The sequence below is a fragment of the Juglans regia genome, chromosome 13 (genome assembly GCF_001411555.2).
Source record: "Juglans regia cultivar Chandler chromosome 13, Walnut 2.0, whole genome shotgun sequence".
Classification (NCBI taxonomy): domain Eukaryota; kingdom Viridiplantae; phylum Streptophyta; class Magnoliopsida; order Fagales; family Juglandaceae; genus Juglans; species Juglans regia.
This window is the reverse complement of record NC_049913.1, coordinates 5,926,932-5,952,729: the sequence shown is the minus strand read 5'-3', so window position 1 is coordinate 5,952,729 and position 25,798 is coordinate 5,926,932. Positions and strand designations below refer to the sequence as shown.

The 25,798-nt window shown below is 34.5% G+C and overlaps 4 protein-coding genes and 1 long non-coding RNA gene across 5 annotated transcripts; all 5 read left to right on the top strand.

Annotated features, from left to right (window-relative positions):
- Nucleotides 1-1,581: 1,581 nt before the first annotated feature.
- Nucleotides 1,582-2,790, top strand: LOC108986950 (auxin-responsive protein SAUR21-like). Its single transcript, XM_035684439.1, has one exon. The coding sequence runs from the start codon at nucleotides 2,399-2,401 to the stop codon at nucleotides 2,699-2,701; it is 303 nt and encodes a 100-aa protein (XP_035540332.1). The 5' UTR covers nucleotides 1,582-2,398; the 3' UTR covers nucleotides 2,702-2,790.
- A 1,835-nt stretch (nucleotides 2,791-4,625) lies between these two features.
- On the top strand, nucleotides 4,626-5,117 carry LOC108986948 (auxin-induced protein X15-like). The gene has a single exon (XM_018959761.2). The coding sequence runs from the start codon at nucleotides 4,714-4,716 to the stop codon at nucleotides 5,017-5,019; it is 306 nt and encodes a 101-aa protein (XP_018815306.1). The 5' UTR covers nucleotides 4,626-4,713; the 3' UTR covers nucleotides 5,020-5,117.
- A 1,484-nt stretch (nucleotides 5,118-6,601) lies between these two features.
- Nucleotides 6,602-7,278, top strand: LOC108986949 (auxin-responsive protein SAUR23-like). The gene has a single exon (XM_018959762.2). The coding sequence runs from the start codon at nucleotides 6,849-6,851 to the stop codon at nucleotides 7,152-7,154; it is 306 nt and encodes a 101-aa protein (XP_018815307.1). The 5' UTR covers nucleotides 6,602-6,848; the 3' UTR covers nucleotides 7,155-7,278.
- Nucleotides 7,279-7,769: 491 nt separating this feature from the next.
- Nucleotides 7,770-11,613, top strand: LOC108986956. The gene is made up of 3 exons (XR_001995455.2): nucleotides 7,770-8,366; nucleotides 8,755-9,093; nucleotides 11,143-11,613. It is a non-coding gene; the product is annotated as an uncharacterized LOC108986956 (long non-coding RNA).
- Nucleotides 11,614-14,643: 3,030 nt separating this feature from the next.
- LOC108986947 (auxin-responsive protein SAUR50-like) lies at nucleotides 14,644-15,434 on the top strand. The gene has a single exon (XM_018959760.2). It carries the CDS (start codon nucleotides 14,805-14,807, stop codon nucleotides 15,117-15,119), a length of 315 nt encoding a protein of 104 aa, XP_018815305.1. The 5' UTR covers nucleotides 14,644-14,804; the 3' UTR covers nucleotides 15,120-15,434.
- The last annotated feature ends 10,364 nt before the right edge of the window (nucleotides 15,435-25,798 follow it).

Genomic DNA, 25,798 nt, shown 5'->3' with positions numbered 1-25,798 from the left:
CACACCATAACGTGGATCAGTTTGAATGAAAGGTGGGTAAAAGAATGATTTTTTATTTAGGTGTATGAAAATGAAAAGTTAAATAGGATGCAGTTTAACACCGAAAGAAAAAAATATGCAGGACACTGTAGTCTTTTCATTGGAGAGACAAGAGTCGGTAGTCCATTTAGAGATATCCCTGTTGGCCTCTAACTTAAACCGAGACAAGTTATTTATGGTCTTTCATAATGAGTCAAAGTGATGAGCTCAGTAAGGGAAAATAGTTTCACGTTTACTGAGATTTGATTCTACCCAATGATTTGGTAACATGGTACCTCCAAGACCAAAACAGAAATTGTCAAGTTTGGAAACTAGAAGTAAAGATCAGGTACGAGGCTGGAACCCTCAAAATATGATGAACCAAATAATGTTGAAGAGTGATGATTTGTAAGATATTTCTATGAAGCTAGACAGTGCCGCAGCCTTGAGAAGGCTGATTTTGCAGTCCACATCTTCATGTGTTAGCAAGTACAGATGAAAATTATGGTCATCTTCATTGTCAGGCAGTATAGCCAGGTGGAATCATGATAGTTATATACATTCAACTTATGCACTGGACAAAATTTTAGTTATAAATATATGTACACAATTATCTTATATACTAAAGGAACTATTATGACATACGTTTTTTCCTTTCCTTTCTAGTTCCCCTTTACATAGGTAGACAACATAAGTGCATGATTCTTTAAATTTATATACCTTCCTGTGGCATTTGGAGTTTTCCCAATTAGCTCGACCTAATCGATTCTAATTGTTTCTATGTTTTGAAGGAATGAAATGAATGCTCACAGCTGATATTGTCCTTCATATGATGGTCTAGGAGCTTTTCATCTATATGAACCATGGTTCTCGTTTAGCATTTAAATCCAATCATTAAAATTATACATTCGTACGCATTTAACGTTTTTCTTGAAAGTGATGGTTGTGATTATCTGGTAAATGGTCCATCAAGAGAATTTTCTTTATTGACCAAATAGAATGAAAAATTACTTTATATAGCTCCCTGAAATTTGTTATACTGGTCTTTGACATCATCAGGAACATCACATGCTAGGTGGTTTGGTTCTCCTATTCAATCAATGATCCTTTCAGAATCAGGGCCCAATCATATCATGTCCAATTCTTCTGCTGTAATATGAAGCAGCATCTTCACATGAACTTGTTTGTGCCGAAGTAACACAAGACCTGGTCCACATATTTGTATTTCCAAGTTGATATTTGGTCAAACAAGTTGGGTTGGTTTAATCGGCAGGGAACATAAGTAGAAAATGTGGGCTCGTAGCTTGTTTTGTTGTTTAACAGGCTATGATTGATGAATAATTTCAATTAGCTTACAGCAAGAAAATGAATAAAACCAAGAGAGAGGCAAAACCATATGATCACTCTTGATAAATGTCCATTGATGGTCCCCGGTAGTAGATTTTCCTCCAAGACAAAGCTGGCCACTTAACATATACTCTTCACAAGGGATTGTCTTGCAAGTTGATGCATTTTAGGACATCTTATTAAAGCATTTCTGTTCTTGCACGTGATAGCTTGTAGGTTGCTGCTGGTTTTCATGTTTCTTACAGTTTCATGTTAATCATCTTCATCCACTAATATTTCACTGCATTTTTTCAGTGTTCTTCTTCAATCTAAGCTGGCCACTTAACATATACTCTTCACAAGGGCTTGTCTTGCAAGTTGATGCATTTTAGGACATCTTATTAAAGCAGTTCTGTTCTTGCACGTGATATCTTGTAGGTTGCTGCTGGTTTTCATGTTTCTTACAGTTTCATGTTTATCATCTTCATCCATTAATTTTCACTGCATTTTTTTCAGTGTTCTTATTCAATCTAACTCGACAGCTAATTTATTCTCTGAGGAAACAATTAACAAAGGTTTTTTTAGTTCCCAAGTGAGTGAAATGATGAATCTACCTAAAGAGATCCTTTCTAAAGTTGAATCTTGAGTAAAGTAGGATTTCATGATATAAAAAGTTATCTAACTCCTCCGGAGGTTTCTCCCAGCCACATCTCCTAACTTCAAGTGGGGTCCCTTGTAGGTTGCCATCCCAAAAATTGTTGGGCATAAGTCTTCCGTGAACTATAATCTCAACCAGCACCAAGCTCTTGATGATGAGTTGGAAGACAAACCCATGTGATCCTTCAAACGCCTGTCTCTCCCAAATACCCTCCCAAGTGCACACCCGAAACCTCATTTCAGAGATTTCCTCCCGTGCCTATCATCTATATATACACACATGTTATTCCAATGCCATACCAAGTCCTCTTAGTCTTCTCTATCAAATATTTATCTACTTCTTTCTCTTCCAAAGTCGTTTGGGAACTTCAATCTTTTCTGAAGTGACAACATATAAATGCCTATCCGAGTTCCAGCCATCATGCATGTTAAGCAGCTTCTCCGCAGGTCTGTTCTAAGCAGTAAAGAAGCAGCTTCCACAGCTAAAAATGTTCCAAAAGGCTACTTTGCAGTCTATGTTGGAGAAGACCAGAAGAAGCGATTCGTTCTACCTATATCATACCTTAATGAACCTTCGTTTCAGAAATTGCTGCATAAGGCAGAGGAAGAATTTGGGTTCGATCATCCAATGGGTGCTCTAACAATTCCTTGCAGGGAAGAGGTCTTTATCAACTTCACATCTGGCATAAACAGATCGTGATACATGGCACTGAAATCAATCAACAAAACATATTTGTAGCCTCAGGCACAATTACTTCTCTTTCTGGAGAAGGATTGGATGGCCATTGGACAGCCACTTGCGAAACAGAATGTACTGCAGTACCTGAAGAATATGTCCACTTGCATCAGATGGCAGACTGCTCAGGTTAAGCAGATGCCAAGAGGCCACAAGTGTATTAAAAGGCAAGTTGAAGAAACTTGGAGGAGATGCTTCTGAGGTTCCAACTTCATACCTGCAGTTACTTTAAGGGGGGATGAAGCATTCAGTTCAATCATCCTATGAGTGGTTCTTCCAAAGTCCCATGCAGAGAAGCCATCAGTGATCTTCTTTTAGTCTGGGAAGCTTATGAGAGATGATAGACATTTTTTTTTTTGATAAGTTTATGAGAGATGATAGACATGATGTTGGGTAGTGCTGAAAAACTGAACTTTCCAACACCACTAACCCAAAAATCTGTCTTTCTTTTTTGAATTAAGAGGATTTGGTATTGCGAAAATCTTTTCGCATTGTAAAACTTTCTATCTATATATAATGATAGTTGGGAATCAAAACTTCCATGCACATATTTCGAACATGAGGTTCTGTTCATAACTTTATTCTCTTTGATGGCATTGTGGCAGAGCACTCACCACTATGCAGATATAATATTTGCTGAGCACCCATTGGAACATAAGCTTTATGTACGAGTAAAAGCCTTACTTATATCACATTTTGAGACATGAACTATCTGTTATCACCCTTGGATGTTTGTTATTTCCATCAATTCTACCATAGGCTAAGAATGTAATCAGGCTGACTAATTCTAGAACCATTGGATATATTATCTTATGGTCATCATCTTGTTTTGATAACTGAACTCACATTTTCCCTAATCACTTAGACTAAAATTGGCTATGAGGAACGTGTCTATCTACTTAATGATTCAATGTGGTAAAAATAATGTGGCAAGTGGGGTCTATCTATCTGCTTAATATCCAACACATGCCAGATGAAATTTGAGGTGTCTGCTGATGATTGTTATCACAGTTGCCTGCAATGATTTCACCACTTATAATGCAATAGTCCTTTGGCATGGAGTGGTTCCAGCTGTGAGTATTCGTTGGACATACTTCATGTGCTCTTCACAGGGATTTGTCCTGGAAGTCACTGTCCCAAGGCAACAAAAGGTGGATGAGTTAGGTTGAGGACATGTTATAATTGACAATGATGATTCTCCTCCTCGCTTCAAATAATGCTGATCCATTTATATATCCGCTGATTCTCATGTTTCTTACAGTTGGAAATTTCACTTTCCTTTTTCCTAAACCAATGAATATCGTGTACTCATTTGAGAAAAACAGAGTGCTTACTGATACAGAGAACTATTCTTTTCCAAATCAGCTAACTAAACTCAATTTTCTTGAGAACTTATTTTCTGTGAATTTTCCAAATAGGTTTTCTTATAACTCTTAGTCAGCTAAAAGAAGAGGCTAAACTTGCTGTAAAAATACAAGCAAGTTAATTTTATATGATGTTAAAAATGTTTTGGAAAAAAAAAATTAAATCACATCACAAAGAGACTAACCTGGTTCCAGTCTTTATGTTCTTGTCAAGAAATAATAATCCACAGATATGTACAATCTTGTCCTGCATAGCATTCATGATTTCAAAAGGGTCCCCCGTAAGTTGTTCTTGCACCGAATGCTTGGGCAAAGTTTTCTGCAAGTCTCAGTCGCTACCAGCTTTTTGGTAACGAGTTGAAAGACAAGTCCATGTGATCATTCAAATGCTCTTGTCTCTCACCAATCCCCACCAGAATGCTTCTACACCACACACTCCACCACATTTCAGAGATTTGCCTTGACACCATTCATCTATAAATATACATTAAATTATCATTTCACAGCCAGAACAATTCCTCGGATTCTCTGATATCATTATCTGTAATACTTTCTTCTCCCTCATCTGTGATCTCCATCATCTTTCTCTGCAATAATATAAGATAAATAGCCATGGCGATTCGTTTTCCCAGTATTTTGCATGCTAAGCACATTCTCCGCCGATCAAACTCGTTTGCAAAGCAAGCAGCTTCAACATCTTTAGATGTTCCAAAAGGCTACTTTGCAGTATATGTTGGAGAGAGTCATGAAATGAAGAGATTTGTAGTTCCGATATCACTCCTGAAACAGCCTTCATTTCAAGAATTGCTAAACAAGGCTGAGGAAGAATATGGCTTCGATCATCCAATGGGTGGTCTCACAATTCCCTGCAGTGAAGACATCTTCATTGATCTCACTTGTCGCTTACATGAACTGTGATACTGGTCACTACAATACAACAGCAAAGACAATTTTGTAAATCAATGTATATTCTTGTTACTTTTGCAATTCAGAGTTTCGACCCATTTATTTATTTATATATTTTGCTCCAAATTCTGTCATGGAACTTTACTTTATTTTCTGTTCTTAGTCATGGATCTTTATATGTTATCCTGTTTTTCTTTAAAAAAAAATCCTTAAATCAACTCCAAAATGATAACCGTTGCAATCATCTATAACTGTTTTAAAGGCAATAAATCCTGCCGTTACAAAGAAGCAATTCGCTGCACAAGATTTTTTGTAACGAGCTTTTATGTAGATTCCCTAAAAACCGGGGCATAACCGCTTTAACAATACAAAAGTCGCCTTAGAAAGTTCTCTGTGGTTACTATTATCCCTTCTGCCTAGTTATCAAAGCTCGAGATACAAATTACAATAGGACTTCGGGATTTATTGAGCCTTTTGGTTCAATTTAAAGAAAGATAATAATTTGGATTTTATTTTCCTCTTTTTTTTCTTTTTTTTTTTTAGGAAGCCGGTTGAAAGAGCCTGTTTCATATAAAGCATATCAACGTTGTTCATGTTAGTTTGAATATTTTGATCAATTCAATGTTAGTTATAGTTGTATATTGTGGTACATAAAATTAAGAACTTTTAAGATAGTTGAGATGTCAGAAAATTAAGAACTTTTAAGATATATGTTCAAATGTGCCTTAAGCTTTCCATGTATAATATCAAGAGATTTGTTATTCATAAGCCTCACACACCACACACCATAATCTCTTTTATTTTTTAATTTTTTTAAAATAATTGAATTCTTCTACTCATCATCCATATAAGACACATTTAGTAAGAGAAAAAAATTAAAAAAATAACAAAAAATGTGATGTGTGGTGTGTGAGATTTACTAGTAGAATTTTTCTAATATCAAAATCAATTACAATTTAAAGTATGGGATTTGAGTTGTTGGAGAGGTTATTGTAGTTTATAATGGTTTCAAATGACTCCAACTAAAACATATTGCCTGCTAAGCAATTACTAGAGGGGAATGATGGTCAGCCCTATCTCATAAAGATAAATAATATATACAAGTCTCAAATATAAAAATTTCGTCCAAACCCTTTAAAAAAAATAGACTCCACTATAAAAAAGTATTAAAGAAAAAAAAAAACCTCGATTTTTCTTGATAAGATCTACATTTTTATAAAAGGCTTGAACATTTAGAACTTGTACATGCATTACTCTTATATATCAGGAATTATGTTGTTTCATTAATGACCCTTGCTCTGCCGTATTACTAGTCTACCTTCATGCGAAATTGATCATGGATCCACAGGCCCATACAAATATGTAGTTATTTATCCAAAATGTATGCCATTCAAGACAGTCCTCGATCAGCTACAAATTCATGTCAAGAAATAATCTGACATGTCTCAGCATGTCCTCTATATCTTAAAAGAGATCACCAGTCGTTCAGACTTCTCTACAATCCACATGATATCTTTTATTTCAACTGGGACCCCTTGTAGTTTGCTCTCTTGGGGAAGTTACCCCAATATGTCTTCCAAAAAACATGAAAGTCTCAATCAATATCCGAGTTCTTGAAGACATGTCCATGTGATCCTTCAAATGCTCTCGTCTCTCACAAATCCCCAACCTAACGCCTCTTCACCACTCATTCCTTTAATTTCCTCTATATATATTCATAGTTCATACACATTGTTTTACAACCAGAACAAGTCATCTCCTCAGATCCCTCTTTCGTTTTTTGTAATCTTCACAATATATCATCCTTCTGGGCGCCCAACAGTATAGATAGCTAGATAGAAATGGCTATTCGTTTGGCTGCTATTTTACATGCTAAGCACATTCTCCGACGATCAAACTCATTTGCAAAGCAAGCGGCTTCCATGTCTTTAGACGTTCCGAAAGGCTGTTTTGCAGTATATGTTGGGGAGGGCGAAAAGAAGAGATTCGTGATTCCAGTATCATTTCTGAACCAGCCTTCATTTCAAGAATTGCTAAGCAAAGCCGAGGAAGAATTCGGCTTTGATCATCCCATGGGTGGTCTCACAATTCCCTGCAGCGAAGATATCTTTGTTGATCTCACTTGTCGCTTGCATGAATTGTTGTAATAGAAAAAGAAGCAGTGACAGTTTTGTAACTGAATGTACATTCTATCTATTCTTCTTCTTCTTCTTGTTGATATAAGAAGAAATTGAAACATGAACATGATTGAGTTGAAACTTCTCTTTAAACTCTTTGAGAATCTCCTCCAGTTTATTTTATCTAATTCAGAGGTCTCCGACCTCCTCAATATTGTTCTTCATATATTTATCACGTTGAATTTGTATTTTAGAAACGATAAAATGATATGGCCGGCAAGATCATTGCCATTAAATTGAAAATAATGGGTCGGTATTTAAAGAATATATCCAGTAAATTTTCATAAAATATACTGATATGATAAAATTATTACCATTGGCATTGAATTTGAAAACACTGGTTGGGAAAAGAAGTTCTCCACCGAGTAGATTTTCTGAGGTAATTCTTATTGGCTTTTGTGAAAAACTCCACTATTAGCCTTTTACAGAAATTTCTTTCCTTTTTTTCGGTTTAAGGATGTAATCTTAATTGTAAGGATTTAAAGAATGTTCAAGTTATATTTAGCCCTACATTTTAAAATAATCGGTTAATATTTTGAGATTCCTTTCACCGCTTTCGACAGAGAATCTGGAATATTACACAAACAGATCCATTTTTCGTGATCTTCCTTGTCGGTTGCCAAACGTGAAGATGACCAGAGGAGAACTTTTGTGGCTCATCAAAGGTTTGATAAACGAAGAGAATTTGAACAAAGGTCTGACCTTGGCCCTTGGCCCTTGGCCCTTGCTCCTTGCTCCTTGGACCCTTGTATGAGGCCGGCATCACTGCAAAACCACCCACATATGTAGTTTTAGGTCATACCCATCATTTTGACGGTAAAGACATAGCATGTGTTCAGTATGGTGAGCTCCAGGAGACGAGCATTTCAGAGTTGCGCCATAATTAGTAAACAAATCGGTATTCTAGTCATTTTGTTGAGTATTAATTTCTGATTTGTCGTAATGGCAGAATCCGATTGGTAACACATATGAAGCTTCGTCTTAGGTGATAATTCTAGTGACCCTAGAGTAGTGGGAGCCTTGGAGATCATACTCTGTGATCTATCAGAGAAAAACCCTAATTTGATGGATTCGACTAACAGTTTGAAGATATGACTAACAGTTCGTCTTCCAAAAAGCACGGTCAAGATCAACCAGAGATGAGTGGGCGCACACCCAAATCCCAGCGACAATGAAAAGAGGGTAACAATTCTTTGTTTGATTCGAATTTGGAAAAATATCCATGTTCAGAATCACCAATACATCTTGTACCAGAAGCTCGGGAACCATTCTAAAACGGTTTTGCATCTCAATGCCGAAAACCTGTTTTCGTTTTACTTTACTTTAATGTACTCTTGTTTTTCTATTGCCTTTATTCTTCAAGAGTTTAGTGTCAGAATCAAATTTGAAAGATTAACTCCGGAAAAAAATAATAATAATTTGATAGATTACCTATTGCTTCAATCTCCATGCTAACGTTTCTCGCGAATCCAAAAACAGTTTTTGAATATGAATTTATGACACTACATCTTGAACTATTAGATCCATTCAGAATCGTTGTTTGCACTATTTTTATTGTGTTTTCTTGTAGATTTTGATCGAGAATCAAGGATACTGACATAAGCGTTCCAATTGGACGTGGTATGATGCTAACGTCTTATTCTGGCTTTGTAAAAAGGCAAGAGAGTAAGTACTGTTTAGACGTTGTTTCGTAGCTTTGTGGCTCCTAGAATAGCTTGTTTTACCAGACACAAATGGACTGCGTGTGTTCGTGGGAGGAGTGGTGATAAAAGAAGCTTCTTTTCACAGTTTCAATACCCCCACAAGGGATGTGGAGTCGCTGCCATTTGAGTAATCAGAAGCTGGGTGGGGTGAATTTGAAATGGCCTCTTTATTTTCGCAGCGATGTTTGTGATGAGTCATTGAACTTGTAAGTTTTTTTATGTGTTTCTTGTTTTAATTTATATGATCTTTGGCCCAAACTGTAATTGAGTAGTAGGCAGATCTTTTATTATAAAGCAAAGTCCATACGGTGATCAGACTAGAATAGTTATAGCAAATGATCATACAATAATACGAACTTTAGTTTTGAAACACTCGTACCTGGTTCTGAATTTCACAATGGGATTAGGGTCATCAACCTGCTTGAGCAACCACCACGGCCCTGTACCAACAAATCCTGCTGCTTTACTGCTCTATTAGCATCAATATAGGATCAAGAATCACCTTCCAATGGCTTAGTTTGTTGGTCAGGTTTAACAAAAATGATTTCACACTACATATTGTACAGTCATGTTCAAAGATTAATTTGATTGGAACCAAATGGCTGAAGAGGCCAAAGTGGTTGGGTTGAGTTTTACCCTGTATCGTGTGCTAAATGCGACCCATCAAATATTTTTCATGACCTTTTATTTATTTAGTTGAAATATACAAGATACAAGAAATAAAGATGCAGGCATAACTTGATACTTCCATCAAGTAAGATCATATACCTCTTTGTTTGCTTGAAAGCATGTATGCTATTCGTAATTTAGCCATTCTTGTTGTAGATTATACCATCCAAGTCGTAAACGAAAAATGTCTTGGAAGCTCTCTTTGTACTGAATCTGAATCTCCATGTCATGCATTGCATGTTTCAGTGTTCATACCATCCTTTCTGCATATATATTTTTCTTTTAAGATACTTCGTCTTGAAACAACTCATTCTTCTTTTTTCTTCCTTTAGAAATAACCTTGATTACATATTCAAAAGTACGTTGTTCTACAATCTACAGTGGCTCTTCTTCTCTTATTGCATGAGTACGCGCATGCCTTCTCTGCTGTTGTGCTTGTTTTCTAGTTGTATGACTTTCTGGGTACCAGGATGGAATTAAGTCAAGTAACACCCCAAAAAAAAAAAAAAAGACTTCACGAGAAGGTAAAGATTGCTTTTTGGCTTTCACAATTTCGGCTAATTTTCAGGAATTTTGGCTTTTACAAATGACCCTCTTCCATATGGTGTACCGAACGAACATCCTTGACTTTGCTCTATACCAGTAACTGTAGAATCGGTGAAAAACACAGTGGCTTGTTCTCTTTTCAATTCAATTGCTTTGATGGCTACTCGTGCTAAGCTATTGGCCTATCACATTGGACATCATTAACTACGATCCTCCAAATTTGTTTCAATTGACATGACCTGGTGTTCTGCATCTCAAACAAGCTTTGAAAAAGGGTTCGTAAATCCAATTGACTAATTCAGGGGATTGACAAGGATCAGAACTTTGGCTTAATTTGTTTTTAAATCTGAAGTTTCGGAGTTAGCAGTGGGATGGCTTTAATGTTTGTAGAGATGTGGGAGAATTTGAACTTGTGTTTTCTTTTAGCTTGGAAAGCGAATTTATATATAGTTTCACTCAAGCTTCTTGTACACATATCTTAATTTGGATAAACAGTACAAATTTTATTCAGGAAGGTGTGCAAGCCAAATGTTTTGACTATTTGGTTTCGCTCTAATCATATTGGGTACAGGCCCATATTTCTATACCCTGGCGACAAAAAAGTGAGATAGACGGGCAGCATCGACAGTTGAAATCTATCTCTGACCGATGAATAAACCTTGTTCATGCAGATTTTCTGAGATTCTACTTCAAATTGGTTTTTCATGTTTTACACTTGTTGTCCCAATGTCATCATGATATGCATTTTCTCATCTTTGGTGAATTTTGGTGGCCTTTGTTTCTGTCTTATTCCTTTTTATTTTCTTTCCTTTTTGTGCTTTTTTATGATCTTTGACTTCATATCCTACTTATACCCCCCCCCCCCCCCCAAAACAGGAAAAAAAAGACCATCATAAGAAGGAAAACAAATATTTACCAATAGATCAATAAAAGGCTTAAAATCATATATTAACAAGTATTTACTTTGGCACAAAGAAAAAAATATATACCTTTGTACTTTTTTTTCCTTGTTCTGTTGATTTTGCTGAAAATCATTTCAGGAAATGAAAGCACGTGGTGTGGATGATTTTAATTCATGCGAATTCTGAATCCTCTTTTCCACCCAAGAGTGTCATGTATACTGAGGTGAGTCAGTGCAAAAGAAATAAATGCATTCCATACTATTAAGTGGAAAACTATAAAACATAATCTGGATTATGCTGCATCACTTATTCTGCTGGATCTTCAGGAGCATGCTCATGCTCAGATTAGGTGAATCTGATTATAGAAAAGATTCTCTCCAAGAGCCACTCTATATGTGGTTTCTGCAGTTGTCAGAACAAGAAGTATATCAGGTTGTTCCAGAAGGTATTGTTTTACAATTTGTTGGGCTTAGGGATGCTTGAAGGGATTTAACCTGTATCGTTTAATATTTATGACTCAGGAAGACCAATGTAACTATTTAACTAGTTTGAATGAAATATTTTTGTTTGTGTTAACATATGATCCTTGAGGTTGTGATCGAGAAGGAAGTTAACACGATGCTTTGTGAATATTATTGGTTTAATAACTCTATGCATGATACGGTTTGCCTTTAAGCCTAATGTGAATTATCTTTCCCTCTTTGGTTTGTCTATAAGACAGGCCAGGCGAGTGCAAAGGTTGGGAATTGCTGCTTAAGATTCTTCGTCGTGTTGTTAGTATCCCCTTCTAAAATGTGTGTCATTCTTGATAGTACTGCTCTGTCTTATTTATGTAATGTATGCTTGTTGTCTGCTCTTTATATGCACCTATTTTAAATCTGCTTAGTTGAATTTGCCTTCCAAAATTTTCTCGATTTATACAGAGCACACGATCCTGCATCAAGTTCCTTTGACGAACTATGCAGTACATGTCCATTAAGCTGAGGGCCCTCCTCAAGTACTTCTATTAGTCCTTCTGATGGACATAAAATGTTTATCAGAAATGGGACCATTCACACTAGCTTTCGGACGGGCCTGCTTGTGCTGTCCTCGTCAGTGCACTTTAATTCCCTTATCACTCACATCTTGGTCTGGAACGTACCAGGTTTGAGCCTATTTATAACTCATAAATCCTCTTAATTTTATATTCCATCATTGAGTGACCTTATCTGATTCTAAGCTTCTTATGCTCAAGGTTCTGAAGTACCATATCATCTTACATGCCATTCTCCATTCTCGGAGCCTCTCTCCTTTTACCATTTCCTTTTACTATCCACATCCAAGAATGTTTGTATACGCACATTGCTATTTTGACATCATTACTGAGTTCCATCGTCGAAATCTTTCAAGCATTTCCTTACAAACCCACGTGGGTGTGAAAGTTGTTTTCTTATGTACACCCTTATAGTATCATCTGCATAAATCTCATATTTTGTGATGCTATTGATGCCCAAAAAATATAGAAAGAGATAACTTAACACCATCACTTTATAGTCATTTTTTAATACCATCACCTTCTACTTGATTTTGCTAGCTTTATTTAAAACCAAGTTTGCATCGAGAGTCAGAGAAGGACAAAGATAACTCGGGAAAAAAAAAAGGTTAGCACAAAACGAAGGGATTCATAAAAGATTCCAACTTCTATGCAGGCAGTTACAGTTTGAGTGATAGCTGGGTAGGTAAAGCTAGCCATTTAAAGTAGTTGGAATGATCTCATTAGGAGTACCTTACTATGTTGTCTTTACTGGAGGATTTGGGGCAAGAGTAACATGGCCTTCATGTGCTAACCTAAAGGCAGAGTCACCATCAATCTTAAAGAGAATCGCCTAGTCTATTGGCTGAGCGAGGCAGAAAACGGTGGGCCTTTCTAGTCTCTCTGTTGTTTGTTATCCCTTTTTTTTCTCCCTTCGGACCAATCTCATTCACAGAACATGGGAGAGCTGCTTCCAAGGACAGAAACGTACACATAATCAGTTACAATACTTTTCGGGTTTCACCATTTCTAGTCTTCCTCCACGATATTTACTGATGGTCATGACTTTCTACCATCTGTTTAACTAGGTGGACAGTAAATCAAAACAGTACTATAGATAGAGAGTTGGAGCTGGGACCTAGCCAGGTATATATGCATTTGGATAAATGCTTACAGATAAGAAACTGTGTTTCAGAAGTCGTTGGTCTCCTGCACAAATTAATTAAGGACAAGTTTATGATGATGGGTTTGTAGGGTTTCATGCTTGCAGGGAATGGTGTGTAGTAGTACTGTAAGCCATTCTTCATTCTTGGGGTCGTGTTTGATAGAAAACAAAAAGGGAAGACAGAAATTGACATTGCTGTATCAGGGCACTAAATATATATTTCGAATATCACTTTCTGAGCCTTAGAACATGGGGAGAGAAGTTTGCTGAATAGAGCCAAGGCTAGGAAGATTTTTGTGGTGCACATTTGGAGTAGATTTATGTCTGATTACAACTCCTATTTAGTGGTGGCGGTTTCAGCAGGACCACATGGCGGGGAGCCCTTTGCTTTGGAGACACTTCTACTTCAAATGTTGCAGTTATTTGCAAATTGCAATGCTGGATTCCCAAGTCCTAAAATCAAACAAAAAATAAAAAATTACCACCTGGGAAGATAAAGAAATTAGAATACTAGAGAATATATAAATATGCAGTACTTCTTGGAGTTGAGAATATAAAGGTATAGGAGTCATGCAAGCAAGAAAGATTCACAGACTCGGGCTTTATTATAATGTTTATAGATCTTGAAGATCAAGTGTGACCGTTTGAAGAAGAAAGGTATGGAGGTCAAAAAAGTACCTGTAAAGGTAGCAGTAACTTACACATGGGTTTCTGCAAAACTTTTGTGTACTTTGAGAGACTTTTTGCTTAATGTCACCGAGTCCGCAGAATCACAAGCCCAACAATTACAAAATGCCAAAAGCATCAACAGGATTGTACTGAAGAGTACGCATTATTGTCCGTGATTTCAGGTAGAGCGAGAGAGCTGTAATTATTTCAAGTTAAGCCCCATTGCACCAAATCAGTAGTATTCTGGGAACAAAACTGGGGTTATTGGCTTTTTATAAAGACAAATTGGTCCAGAAAAGGACGATTCATTGAAAAAGTAATCAGATACGAGAGAAGAGAGAGAGAGAGAGTTTTGAAATTGGAAATTCACCAAGGAAATTAAAGTCCCGTGTAATCCATATCAATGCAGCAAGCCGAGGTAGATGTACAGACGGAAAAGTGATCTCGCGTGTAAACAACAATTTTTTTATATAGCAAAAGAATAGTCCAAATTCGAGTAACTACCAATAACATGACCTCAACTTGAAACCAAGTGTGACCGAAGTGACCCAAACAAAACTATATCGGACAGCAAACATGATGAAGAACCTTGAGAAATATATAACTACTTTTGAGTGTGCGTGAGAGAGAGAGAGAGAGAGTGAGTGAGAGAGTGAGGGTCCATGGTGTCAACAGGAGGGCCAACAGAGAAGAGTAAACCCAATGGGCTTGGCTCCCACCATGTCCTTGCAACTTGCACACACCCACAAAACACCCGAGATCTGTCCTTTGCTCCCACACGCCACATGATCTCTCTCTCTCTCCCCCTCTCTCTCTCTCCACCTTGATCATAAATACCACCATAAACCCCCACCCCTACCATCAATCCATCACCAGCTAGCACCTCTTCTTCTGTTCTTCCTTTGCTTCCCGTATCTCCCTTGCTCTAAACCACCACTTCTCTCAACTTCCAAAATGGCCATTAAAAGGTCTAATAAACTCCCTCAAACTGCACTTCTCAAGCAAATCCTCAAAAGATGTTCGAGCTTGGGAAAGAAACATGGCTACGACGAGGATGGCCTTCCACTGGACGTCCCAAAAGGCCATTTTGCTGTCTATGTTGGCGAAAAGAGAAGTAGGTACATTGTCCCAATTTCATTCTTGACTCACCCTGAGTTCCAATGTCTCCTCCGCCAAGCTGAAGAAGAATTCGGCTTCGATCACGATATGGGCCTCACCATTCCCTGCGAAGAAGTCGTTTTCCGCTCTCTAACCTCTATGCTAAGATGAAAAGAGATGGAGAACTTGTGGGTTTTCTTTGAGAAGATGACTAAGATGAAGCACCAGTTTCTGCTTCTCTTTTTTTAACATCTTTCTCCTCTCCATTTGTCGACGTTCATGATTTTTTTTCTCTCTCAGTTTGTCGCCCTTTTTTCGTTAGGGACCCATTCGGGTTTTTATGTTCAATGACTCTAACGTAAACGCTTGGACATTTTATGGGTTGGAGAATATGGAAAGGTTTGAGATTTTCCTCACAGAGGTGGGTACTGTTACGCCCTGTGAGAGAAGTTGTTTAATGGAAGCAATGGTGATTTGCCTGTGCTAGCTTTTCAACTCTCTCTCTCTCTCTCTGAGTCATGCTCTGTGGATTATGCTGTGTATGATAGTACTTTAAGATAATTTACCTGGCGTTCAATTTAGGGAAAAACAAATATTAAAGTCAAATCAAATCAAGAGTACCTAAAAACCCTAATAAAAGACGTATCCAAAAGAATAGCACACAAACAGCACAGCTTGTCAGAGAATGTGGGGTACTTATTAATGTACGGATCGTCTGGTTATTATTATCAGGCTTGGAGATTTTTTTTTTTTTTTTTTTTTCCCTTTCTATGATTTCAGAGTGCCCGGCCGATAACTCGGTCGACTCTTATAAAAATAATAATAAAATAAAAAATAGCCAATAATAAACATCCAACATTTTTAAAGCATCGATCTTTACATGCATGATGTAATTGAGAAAAGTTAAAGGACTATCTTCATTTCATAAAATGCCATCTTTGAAATTAGTTTGCTAATTACATGATGCATCATGCAGCATGCAAGTGGAATAATAATTCTTGTAGGTTTAATCCCATCGATCGTACGTACTTTATTAGTACTACTTGTTACGATAAATGCATGGCTAGCTAAGTCAATATATTGCATATATAATAATGAATTGAATATAAAAACTCCATTTTCCAAAGGCTCTTCTGTTCATTCGACAGCATCTATTTAATTAAAGTGGTGCTATCTTGGCTGTAGCTCGAGGATTCCTCGGTTCCCGATAAGGCTATTAGGCTTGTTATTATTTTTTTATTCATTTTGCTATATTATTAAACATTTTTTAAAAAAAATTACATCAGACTAAAGCATTTCCCTAGCTATTTAATTTTCTCTTAACTGATTATCTTATCTATTCCGATACAGAAAAGGCAGGACTCTCTGTTTTGCATTGACTTCATTATCGCCTTGTTTTCGAAAAGTTAGATTAAAGTTAAAAATTAAATAAAATATTATTATAAAATATTTTTTAATATTATTTTATTTTATAATTTAAAAAAATTAAATTATTTATTTTATTTTATATAAAAATTTAAAAAAATTAAATAAGGTGAGATTGAGTGAATTAGAAAATAAATAAGGAATAAATTTCACAAATTTCTATGGCTATGTACGTTGACAGGGTACATACGCCATCAACTTTTGAGGCACTGAGACAAAAGACTAAATAGCAGATCACAAGCCGGGCACTTGATAATGAGTACCATATATGCAAGGTAATTAATTGCAGGTTTCAGAAATTTTAAAGGAAAAAAAAAAAACGAGGGTTTAAATGAAATTTTAGAAAATGTAGTGGTATTTCTCTCCAACTGTAATATGAATATTGTTCGAAAGTAATATTTGAAAAACATGAACATGATCATGTGCACAAGACATTTACGGTTCCGAAGGTGCAAGAATGTCGTCAAATGATCAGGTTCTGTTACACCATTTTGAGCGTATAGATTCATGATAATTCATGCAGTAGTAACAGCCATCTTGATTTGTATCGCGTCCTCCTAGATATCACCAAAGTCAGCTCAGGTACGTATTAGCCAGCCTACGTACCCCCCATGTTCTTTGATTTCTGCTTGTAAATCTAAAAGTAGGGGTTAAAGTTTATGTACTTTTTTAGTTTTAGAAAAAAAGAACGAAGATAAAATACCCCACGGATGGCCTGCTCTCTCTCTCTCTCTCTCTCTCTCTCTCTCTCTCTCTCTCTCTCTCTCTCTCTCTCTCTCTTCTTCCTTTTGGGACAAATGGGAAAACTAAGCCATGCATGGATTACAATTTGCGTGCTACTCTCTCTCTCACAACACAAACTGACATTTCGATGACAAAGGCTCCAAAGCATCATCGAGCCATTGATTCTTTTGCATGCCTGAGTAACTGCTTTATTATTATTATTATTTTCCACGTAGTAGGACCAGCAGGGGGGGAAACAAAAAGCCTGCCTCTGGTTAGCTGGTCCTCTCTTCATTATTAGTGCATCTTTTGGTTCTTTACCTCACAGCCACAAAGTGTTCTGACACCCACATCTGGCCTACAGTTCTTTTCCAGCATATAACTGCTTCTCAATCAAAAGAATATCTTCTGCATGCTGCCCAAAATCCATATTTGAGAATTCCATCCTCAGAAAAAAGAAGAAAGGAAAAAATAAAAAAAAAATCTCTCCCACATTATAAATTGCCCCTGGTACTGGTGTTCTTCATGCCCACCTCCCCCAACAGTACCCCTGAGATCTCTTTTCATGGGCATAACTTGTCTGGACCATAAATAATTATGTAACACACTTCTGTTTCTTTGGCTCAGAAAATAAAGAAAATGCCTTGAAAATCTTTCAAGTTCGAGTATATATCTTTTTAAAAATCATTACCCCATTGAATCTCAGCGTGGGAAAGATCAGCTAGATAGGACATGATATGGATGCTATATATCATAACCTAGGGGAAGAAAATCTTACAACTTTGAGGTACTGATTCTCACCTCCTGAAAATTCACGATATAGCTAATGAATTAGCGTCTTTCTCATGAACCAAAATGGGTCCTAGCTAGCTGCATGCTAGAGTGATCTGATTCTCTATTCGGATCCACAGACCTGTCATGTGTACGACGTTTACTTTGTAATCATGGCAGTTAATTATTAATTATTGACTATTATTCACGTTTAGATGATGATTAAGCATGCTGAATATATAAGCATACCTAATAATTATTACAAACTGTTTTTCCATAGGACTATATATATATATCCACGACCAAATCAATAGCAATGCAGGGAACTTTTGACGAATATAGTTGGGGGACACAATAATTCCAATAATTTAATGCGTTGATTGATGAAGAAGTGATTGTCTTTCACATCAATTACTGAAAAAAGAGCTGGATAGTTCCATCCAAGCTGCTATCTAGACGTACTAGTTTACAGTTGGCTACACGTTCCTTCTGTATTTTGTCCCAAATGTCCCACCCATGCACGTTCTTTGTAATTTCCTCGAAGGAGCGCCCTTTTCTGCTAAATTCCACGTCCTCATATAATTGTTTTCAAATATTTTCATAATAATTTATTATTATTCATAAATTATTTCATTATTATTCATATATACGATCTATTCTTAATTAGTATCTAAATCGAGCATATTTAATTCTCATCCAAAACAGATCAAATAAGCGCGCACTTCATGCACAGTTAGCTACAATATTTAAGAACATTGATCAAATGCTGCTAAGAATTTTGGATGTCCGGTCAGATGGCTCCAACCACGTGAATCTATATTGGAAAGTTTTTTCAGTCAAGACAGATTATTTCCTCGCCCCTATCAATCTATCTCAAATAGGAATCCATGACAATTAAAGGGAACGACACAAACACGTTGTTTTGTCCGGCAGAATTTGGACTACCGTGTTGATTTAATTATGATTTGAATCGACTGTCCTGCTTAATTGAATTGAATTGATATATATCCAAGAACCCACACACACACACATATATATAATATATATATACTAATTTTAATAGATCAAGTTGACCAAGCCGGCAGAGATATTAGTGCAATTTGACATTAATGTCTATTCAATAATCCCTTTTTAAATAAGACATATGCTCTGACAGAACAAGCACAGCTTCCTTTCTTGACTGGTTTTCTCTTATTTTCCATGGACTTTGCAAGCCAGTGATCCATAAAACAATACAAATAACACTAAAGAATTCAGGCGAAATAAAAATAAACCGCATGTATGGATCATATAGATCATGCATGATGATATATATATTCTAGACTGAAGATCAACTTGATCGAATATTGCTGGTATATGCAGATTTTGATCAGAATCTCAAAGTTTCCTTTTTTGGAGTACGTGCAACGTACTATCTATTTGCATATAGATTAACAAGAATAACCTGATCATCTAAATTAACTCTTTCGATCCTCACAAATATTTCTGACGTTCATACCCAACAATGCAATTTTGGAGAAGAAACATGATGAACATAGACGACTATATAAAATGTTATGGATATTGGATAAGATAAAATGATATATTATGCATGCATGCCTTCGATCTTTTAGGTTGATCTTTCGCTCTGCGTGCGTCATACATGTGTACTGCGAATGCATGCTTTCGTTGTGTTAAATCGTTGTCGATCGATCTCATTGTTTTGTTTATGTTTTTTCTTCCCCTGAGTTGTATTTTAAACTGTTTCTTTGAGTTGGTTGAAAGCATTGAAAGCTACTTGTGAGGTCGAGGTGGAGATTGGACAGGCAAATATATATATATATATATAATATGTGTATATATATGCTAGCTAACTTGTGGGGATGGAAGACATGCCGGGGCCAGGGCTAGCTCAAGATATGTATAATATGGTGAAGGGATACTACGAGCATGTGTTGTCGGGTGCTAGCTTCTCTTTGATCTACGTCTCGTTTTCAACTTTTGCATGCATTTTTCCCCTCCACATGACAATGTCATTGAACCAGCTACATTTTCTTTCCAACGTCCCTATTCAATGGAAATTAATTATGTCATGATTGAGCCTACGTATATATATACAATTCAAGCTAATTAACGATCTCTGTATTATATATTTTTTCAAATCCTTCGATTCTAACGCAAAACTATTTCGGCAGTGGCCAGTTTCAATTTCCAATATTTACCAACCAGCTAGCATCGGAAAACATACAAGATAAGCAAAACCATCTTACTTTTATTTGTCGTTGTTTTGAAACTAATTAAAGCATTATCTGGAATTATAAAATGGTTGGAATTCCTAATAAATTAATATGGTGGTTCAGCGAATCACTCCGACTTAATTTTTTAGGGCCCCATCGAATTAAGGAAAACCCAATTTAAAGGCCAGTGTTAATGGATGCATTGGATGGTGTAAAAAACGACCCCGTTTTGCTCGGAATTTCATTTTCAAAGTGAGGAATATTTTGTCTGGGAATTATATTAATCAATTACTATTTATTTTGCACCACATTTTTTTTTTTTTCCATAAAATATGAGATGTTTTTTAAGGTGTGAACTAATGAAAAAATTCATTCCCGAAAATGTCCATTAACATTTTTCTGTAGCCATGAATACCTTTTAGAGTGAATCAGGATCAGGGACAAAATTGTCTTCCTACAAAAGTACGAATCTGTACTGGTCCTTACGGAACCTACTCTATTTTTCAGGGGGTCAGGGAAATTATAAACTCACCCGCCTCCCATCCATAGAAACAGTAACAGCAACAGCAAATTATAATGAAGTGACGGACGAAAAGTATTGTTGTAATCTAGTGGACCGTCAGATATCCACTGCAAATCCCGACCGCATCACCAATGTTGGGGATAAGTCGCACGTGATTTGTACCCCCACACATTATGGCCCCCTGCATAGTACTAAATCAGGATTCAGGACCAACATAAAATTTGAACCACGTGGCGAGGGGGCCCCTCTCCGACGTGGATAAGACTTGATCGCCTGCGGAGCCGGCTTGGGTCCAGGATTCGTTGGACAAACCTGTACCCATTGAATGCATCCGACCCGTACATGCTTGCCAAAGTAACGAGGCTACTATATTGACCAAGATTCTTTCGAAAGAGAATATTGTACAATATTACTCGTTATATCTATTTTTTTAGAAAGAAATCTATACGATCTCTTCAATCTCCATTCATTATATTTTTTTTAATAATTATTTTTTTTTATTAAATATTTAATATATAAATAATAAATAAAATAATTAAATTAGTTCAAAAAAAATAAACTCAAAAAAAATATTAAAATTTTAATATGATAACATTTGTACTGAATTTCATAAAGCATTTCGCATTATAATGATTATATTTTTCTATCCCATGGAATTATCATAATTAATTTGTTTCCATATTAATGTATCGATAATTAAAGATGAGCCATGTTTATTGTAATATTCACATTATTCTCTAAAACTTGAATTAATGATTTTTAGCAGGAAAACCATACGCATATAGTCATTTCTACAACTTTTTACATAATAATGTTCTAAATTAGTGGTATTTTTATCAACAAATTAAAGAAATAGTAAAATATTCGATTTTATAAAAAATTATACATGCATTTTTATTCTTTTTATTATATATTAAAGTATCAATATATAGTTTTTTTATATTTAAGGAAGAGTTGACGATAAACTAATATCATAATAGGAATTTTCAAAAAAAAAAATATCATAATAGGAAAATGTTGTGTGTCCCGAGAAAGTCTCCCGACACATTTTATTTTATTTTTTATTTAGTAATTAAAGAAATATTTTTTAAATATATTGTGATTTATTTTCAAATAAATATTTAATATTATTAAAAAAATTACAGAAAAAAAGTATATATAAAAAACATTGGACTGATCAGGGACCCAAAATATGTAGCTGTAGTGCCACCCATCGTAATAACGCGTGAAAATTAAAGAGTGTGAGATTTGAAGATAAATAAATAATTATTTATTTAATAAAAAAAAACTTTCAAGGGCCAATGGTGACAGATAAATGATGTCTGAAAAGTCTTACAAGGGCCGTACGAAAAAGGTCTTTTAGGAAAGCTGGCACGCAGCAGATGGTGAATGATCAATGATCAATGAGAGGGCCCAACGAGCTGTACTTCAGTCGGCCCAATCCATGTGTGTAGAAGTCTTGTACCACACATAATGACACATTTATTTAATTAATATATTATTTATTTAATTAAACACGCATATTTAAATATAAAGATAAAAAAATAAAAATAATTAATCATATATTAATTAGATAAAATTACATGATATAAGACTTTCACTTTCAATTTCAAAATTTTATCCAGACAAATTTTGTGAAAGTATTTTTAAAAAATAAGATCTATTACAAGAATAATTTCTTAAAATATGTCTATTTTTTTAAAGAGTATTGATAAACACAACATATTTTTACAATATATTTTATAAAAATATTATAAAATAAGAATATTTTTATAAACTAATGTTATTTTCATAAAAAAAAATTTATAAAATTACCTTTCATTTAACGTATTATTGTAAAATATATTATAAAAAATATTATATATAAATCATTTTATATTTTTAAAATCCTACCCAAAACTTACCCAGTTTAAATTTATATAAAATATTACTCAATAATTATATAAAAGGGACCGTGTGTAATGATGAGGTATGGAGGAGGTGGGGTCTCCTCGAAAAGCTTATCTCCAAAAAAGAGTGTTTGAGAAGGACGCTCCCATCTAAATCACTCTTTCCCAAAGCTTATCTTCAAATTAATAATGCAATAAACTTTAACAAACTTGTACTGCTGTTTTCTTTAATGACATATTTTGGTGCTTCCTTCACTTAATTCAAAAGCACATAGAAAGCTGGTCTTTGATTCCCATAATGGCCTTCCTTCTGTCCGAGCTGGAGAAAACCGACCATTGATTTTGATTATCCTCATCACCAATCCAATGTCTTTTGTGTTTTTATTACCTTTATGAATCAGCATTCTCGGTTGCCCATTTAGTCGTTATAACATCACTCCTTTGGATGCCCAATAAACGTTGATATGTCTAATTTCCAGTCAAGCCCATTGATTTCAAAACATATAACTCTTGACAACATTTTAGCTACGTCGGTTTTAGTTAAAAGTAAAGAGAAACGATATTTACAGTTTTAAAATGTTTAAATCATAAGCATTATTTTTAAAATAATAAATAAATTTAAAATTCACATAACAAATATTTTCTTAATAATAAATTTCACTTTTTAAAAAGAATTAATTACGTGGCTTACACATCTTAAAAGTTATCTAACATTGCTCTAAAATAAGATTAAAAATTTATCGAGATTTGAATTTAAGACATCAATCTAAATATGAAAAATATAAATTCATAGAAAGAGATCTATTTAATCACTCCTAGTTTATTTTTATAATTTATCTTATCTAATCTAATTATTATAATTTTTTCAAATTTGTATACAAAATTTATTCTAATAATATTTTATTTTATTTTTTAATTTTTATCTCATCTCATCTCATTTTAACTTAAAAAATGAATACTTGTTAGGCCCAGTAATAAAAGTTGGTTTATCTTTTATAAGCAGGAAAGATTGCGGTAAGATCACTTATCCCAACATTAAAGTTGACATGAAATGAAATATCATGAAAGTTAATTGGAAGATTGTTTGACAACAAAACTAAGAATTTTGAATCCAACTAAAACAATTGAATGTAAAACTAACAAATTAAAGTATGAAAGTCACCTCCATCATAAAAAAAGAGACCACATGCACTATCTAACGTCTCTTCTACGTCTTAAAATGTCTTCTGAATTATCCAAAAATCAGTTTTCAGTCATTTCTCTCGATCGTTCATTGATAGAGACAAAGAACTAACTAGAAGAAGATTACCCTCTTTTGTACTCTTTCTTTGAATACAACCTCGTTGTCCTTGTCCCAATATTTATGTACATTAATGTCTCGTACGTACGTACCTATAATCACCCAATGCAGGCAGCACTTACGTTCAGTTTACGCTGAGATTTCCAACTGTTTAAGGTATTCCCCATACAAAATACGAAAAACTAAATCATACTATTATTATAGTACTACTGCTTGTGTCCAATTTCAAATCTCAATAATACAACATCTTAGTGTGATCCACCTCATCAAGATGATGATCATTTGACAAAAGCAGTTCATGTCTTTGAAATAAAATGGCTATATACTATGTATTGTATGTATACTTAACCGACAGCGGAGTGCAACTCAATAGCAAGAAAATAGGGGGAAAAAAAACAGTTGAAAGAAACAATATAGATTCAAAAACCAAACTAAGTAGGGTGTGTTAAGAATATAATATAAATAACTTAAATTTATTTATTTTCATTAATTTAAATTTTTGAAATAAGTGATGATCATTTTACATGTTTTTATAGTACAGGTATTGATCAGTTCGAATTCTGACTCTACTTTATCTCTTTTAATTAAATATTTCACGTATTGAGTTCATTTGTTGAGAGAGAGTTTGGCTCACATGTGAAGAAGAATGTTAAAAATATAATACAAATAATTAAAATTTATTTCTTATAATTCATATTAATTTTTGAGATAAATTATAATTTAACCGGATGTACTATAAAAAAAAATGAAATGTTTTTTTCTTTTTCATTCTTAATTATATTTTGTTTTTCTTAAATAAGATTGAGCCATGTTGAAACAATTAAAGTTCCACTATGTAGAGATCTCGTGGGCTCAAAATCTCTAGACTCTCCACTTTAGTAGACCAACCGCTCATTCTTTATAGTATTGATCTTACCTTTTGGTTGAGTAGTTTTCAAAAGTTGCAAAGTTTTCTATTAAATAATAATAACAGGGTTGAATGTCGAATCAATCCTTTAGAAAATTGAATATATAAAAAAAAAAAAAATACACTAAACAATTGAGAAGGAAAATGAAGAGAATTATGGGAGAGATTGTCTCATAAAATGAATACTAATCATAAAAACATGATATATTTAAACGAACTTATATAACAAACAATTATAAATTATACTTCTTATCTACAAATGGGATGGTCTGATTTTCACTAAAATATTTAACATTCATTTTATATTGTTAGTTTACAATTTACAATTATAGGCCTCATTTGTTTTTGTAAATGAGATGAATTGATATAAAAGTTAAAAAATAAATAAAATATTATTAGAATATATATTTTTAATATTATTTTTATTTTAAGATTTGAAAATTTTAAATTATTTATTTTATTTTATATAAAAATTTAAAAAAATTATAATAATTAGATGAAATAAAATAAAATGAGTTAGAATAATTGTGAAAAATGCCAAATCTGAATTCTAGGTACAGCCATGATGAAAAATTAGGGTGTCTCATAATGCACCGCTGAATGATGAAGGAAACCACAGACAGATGCGATGATAGCGCCAGTCATTATTCCTCTGCTCTTCACACTTTTTTTTTTTTTACTCCAAGAGCCGAATTTTGACTTGACACTCGACATTATTAATTTCTTTAAAGTAACATCCAGTTTCCCCAACGGCTACAAAATAATGCGATCTAACCCATAAATAAAAAAGAAAATAATTTTATGTTTTTGGAGCATAATAATTTTACGAGAAATAATTATTTCAAATTTTTTTTATAAAAATAAATTATATATATAATTAAATTATTTTTATTATAAAATACATCTAACATAAATCATATTTTATTTCTATAAAATTGTGCAACTGTAGTATATTTTAATGCTATTATAAATCAAGACGGGATATCTATGAAATTAGGCACAAGCCCAAGAACATCCAGCACATCTATCTACCAATGGAGACGATCCCTCCTTCAAAATTAGGCAGCTGAACATTTCTTGGCCAGATTTATGCACA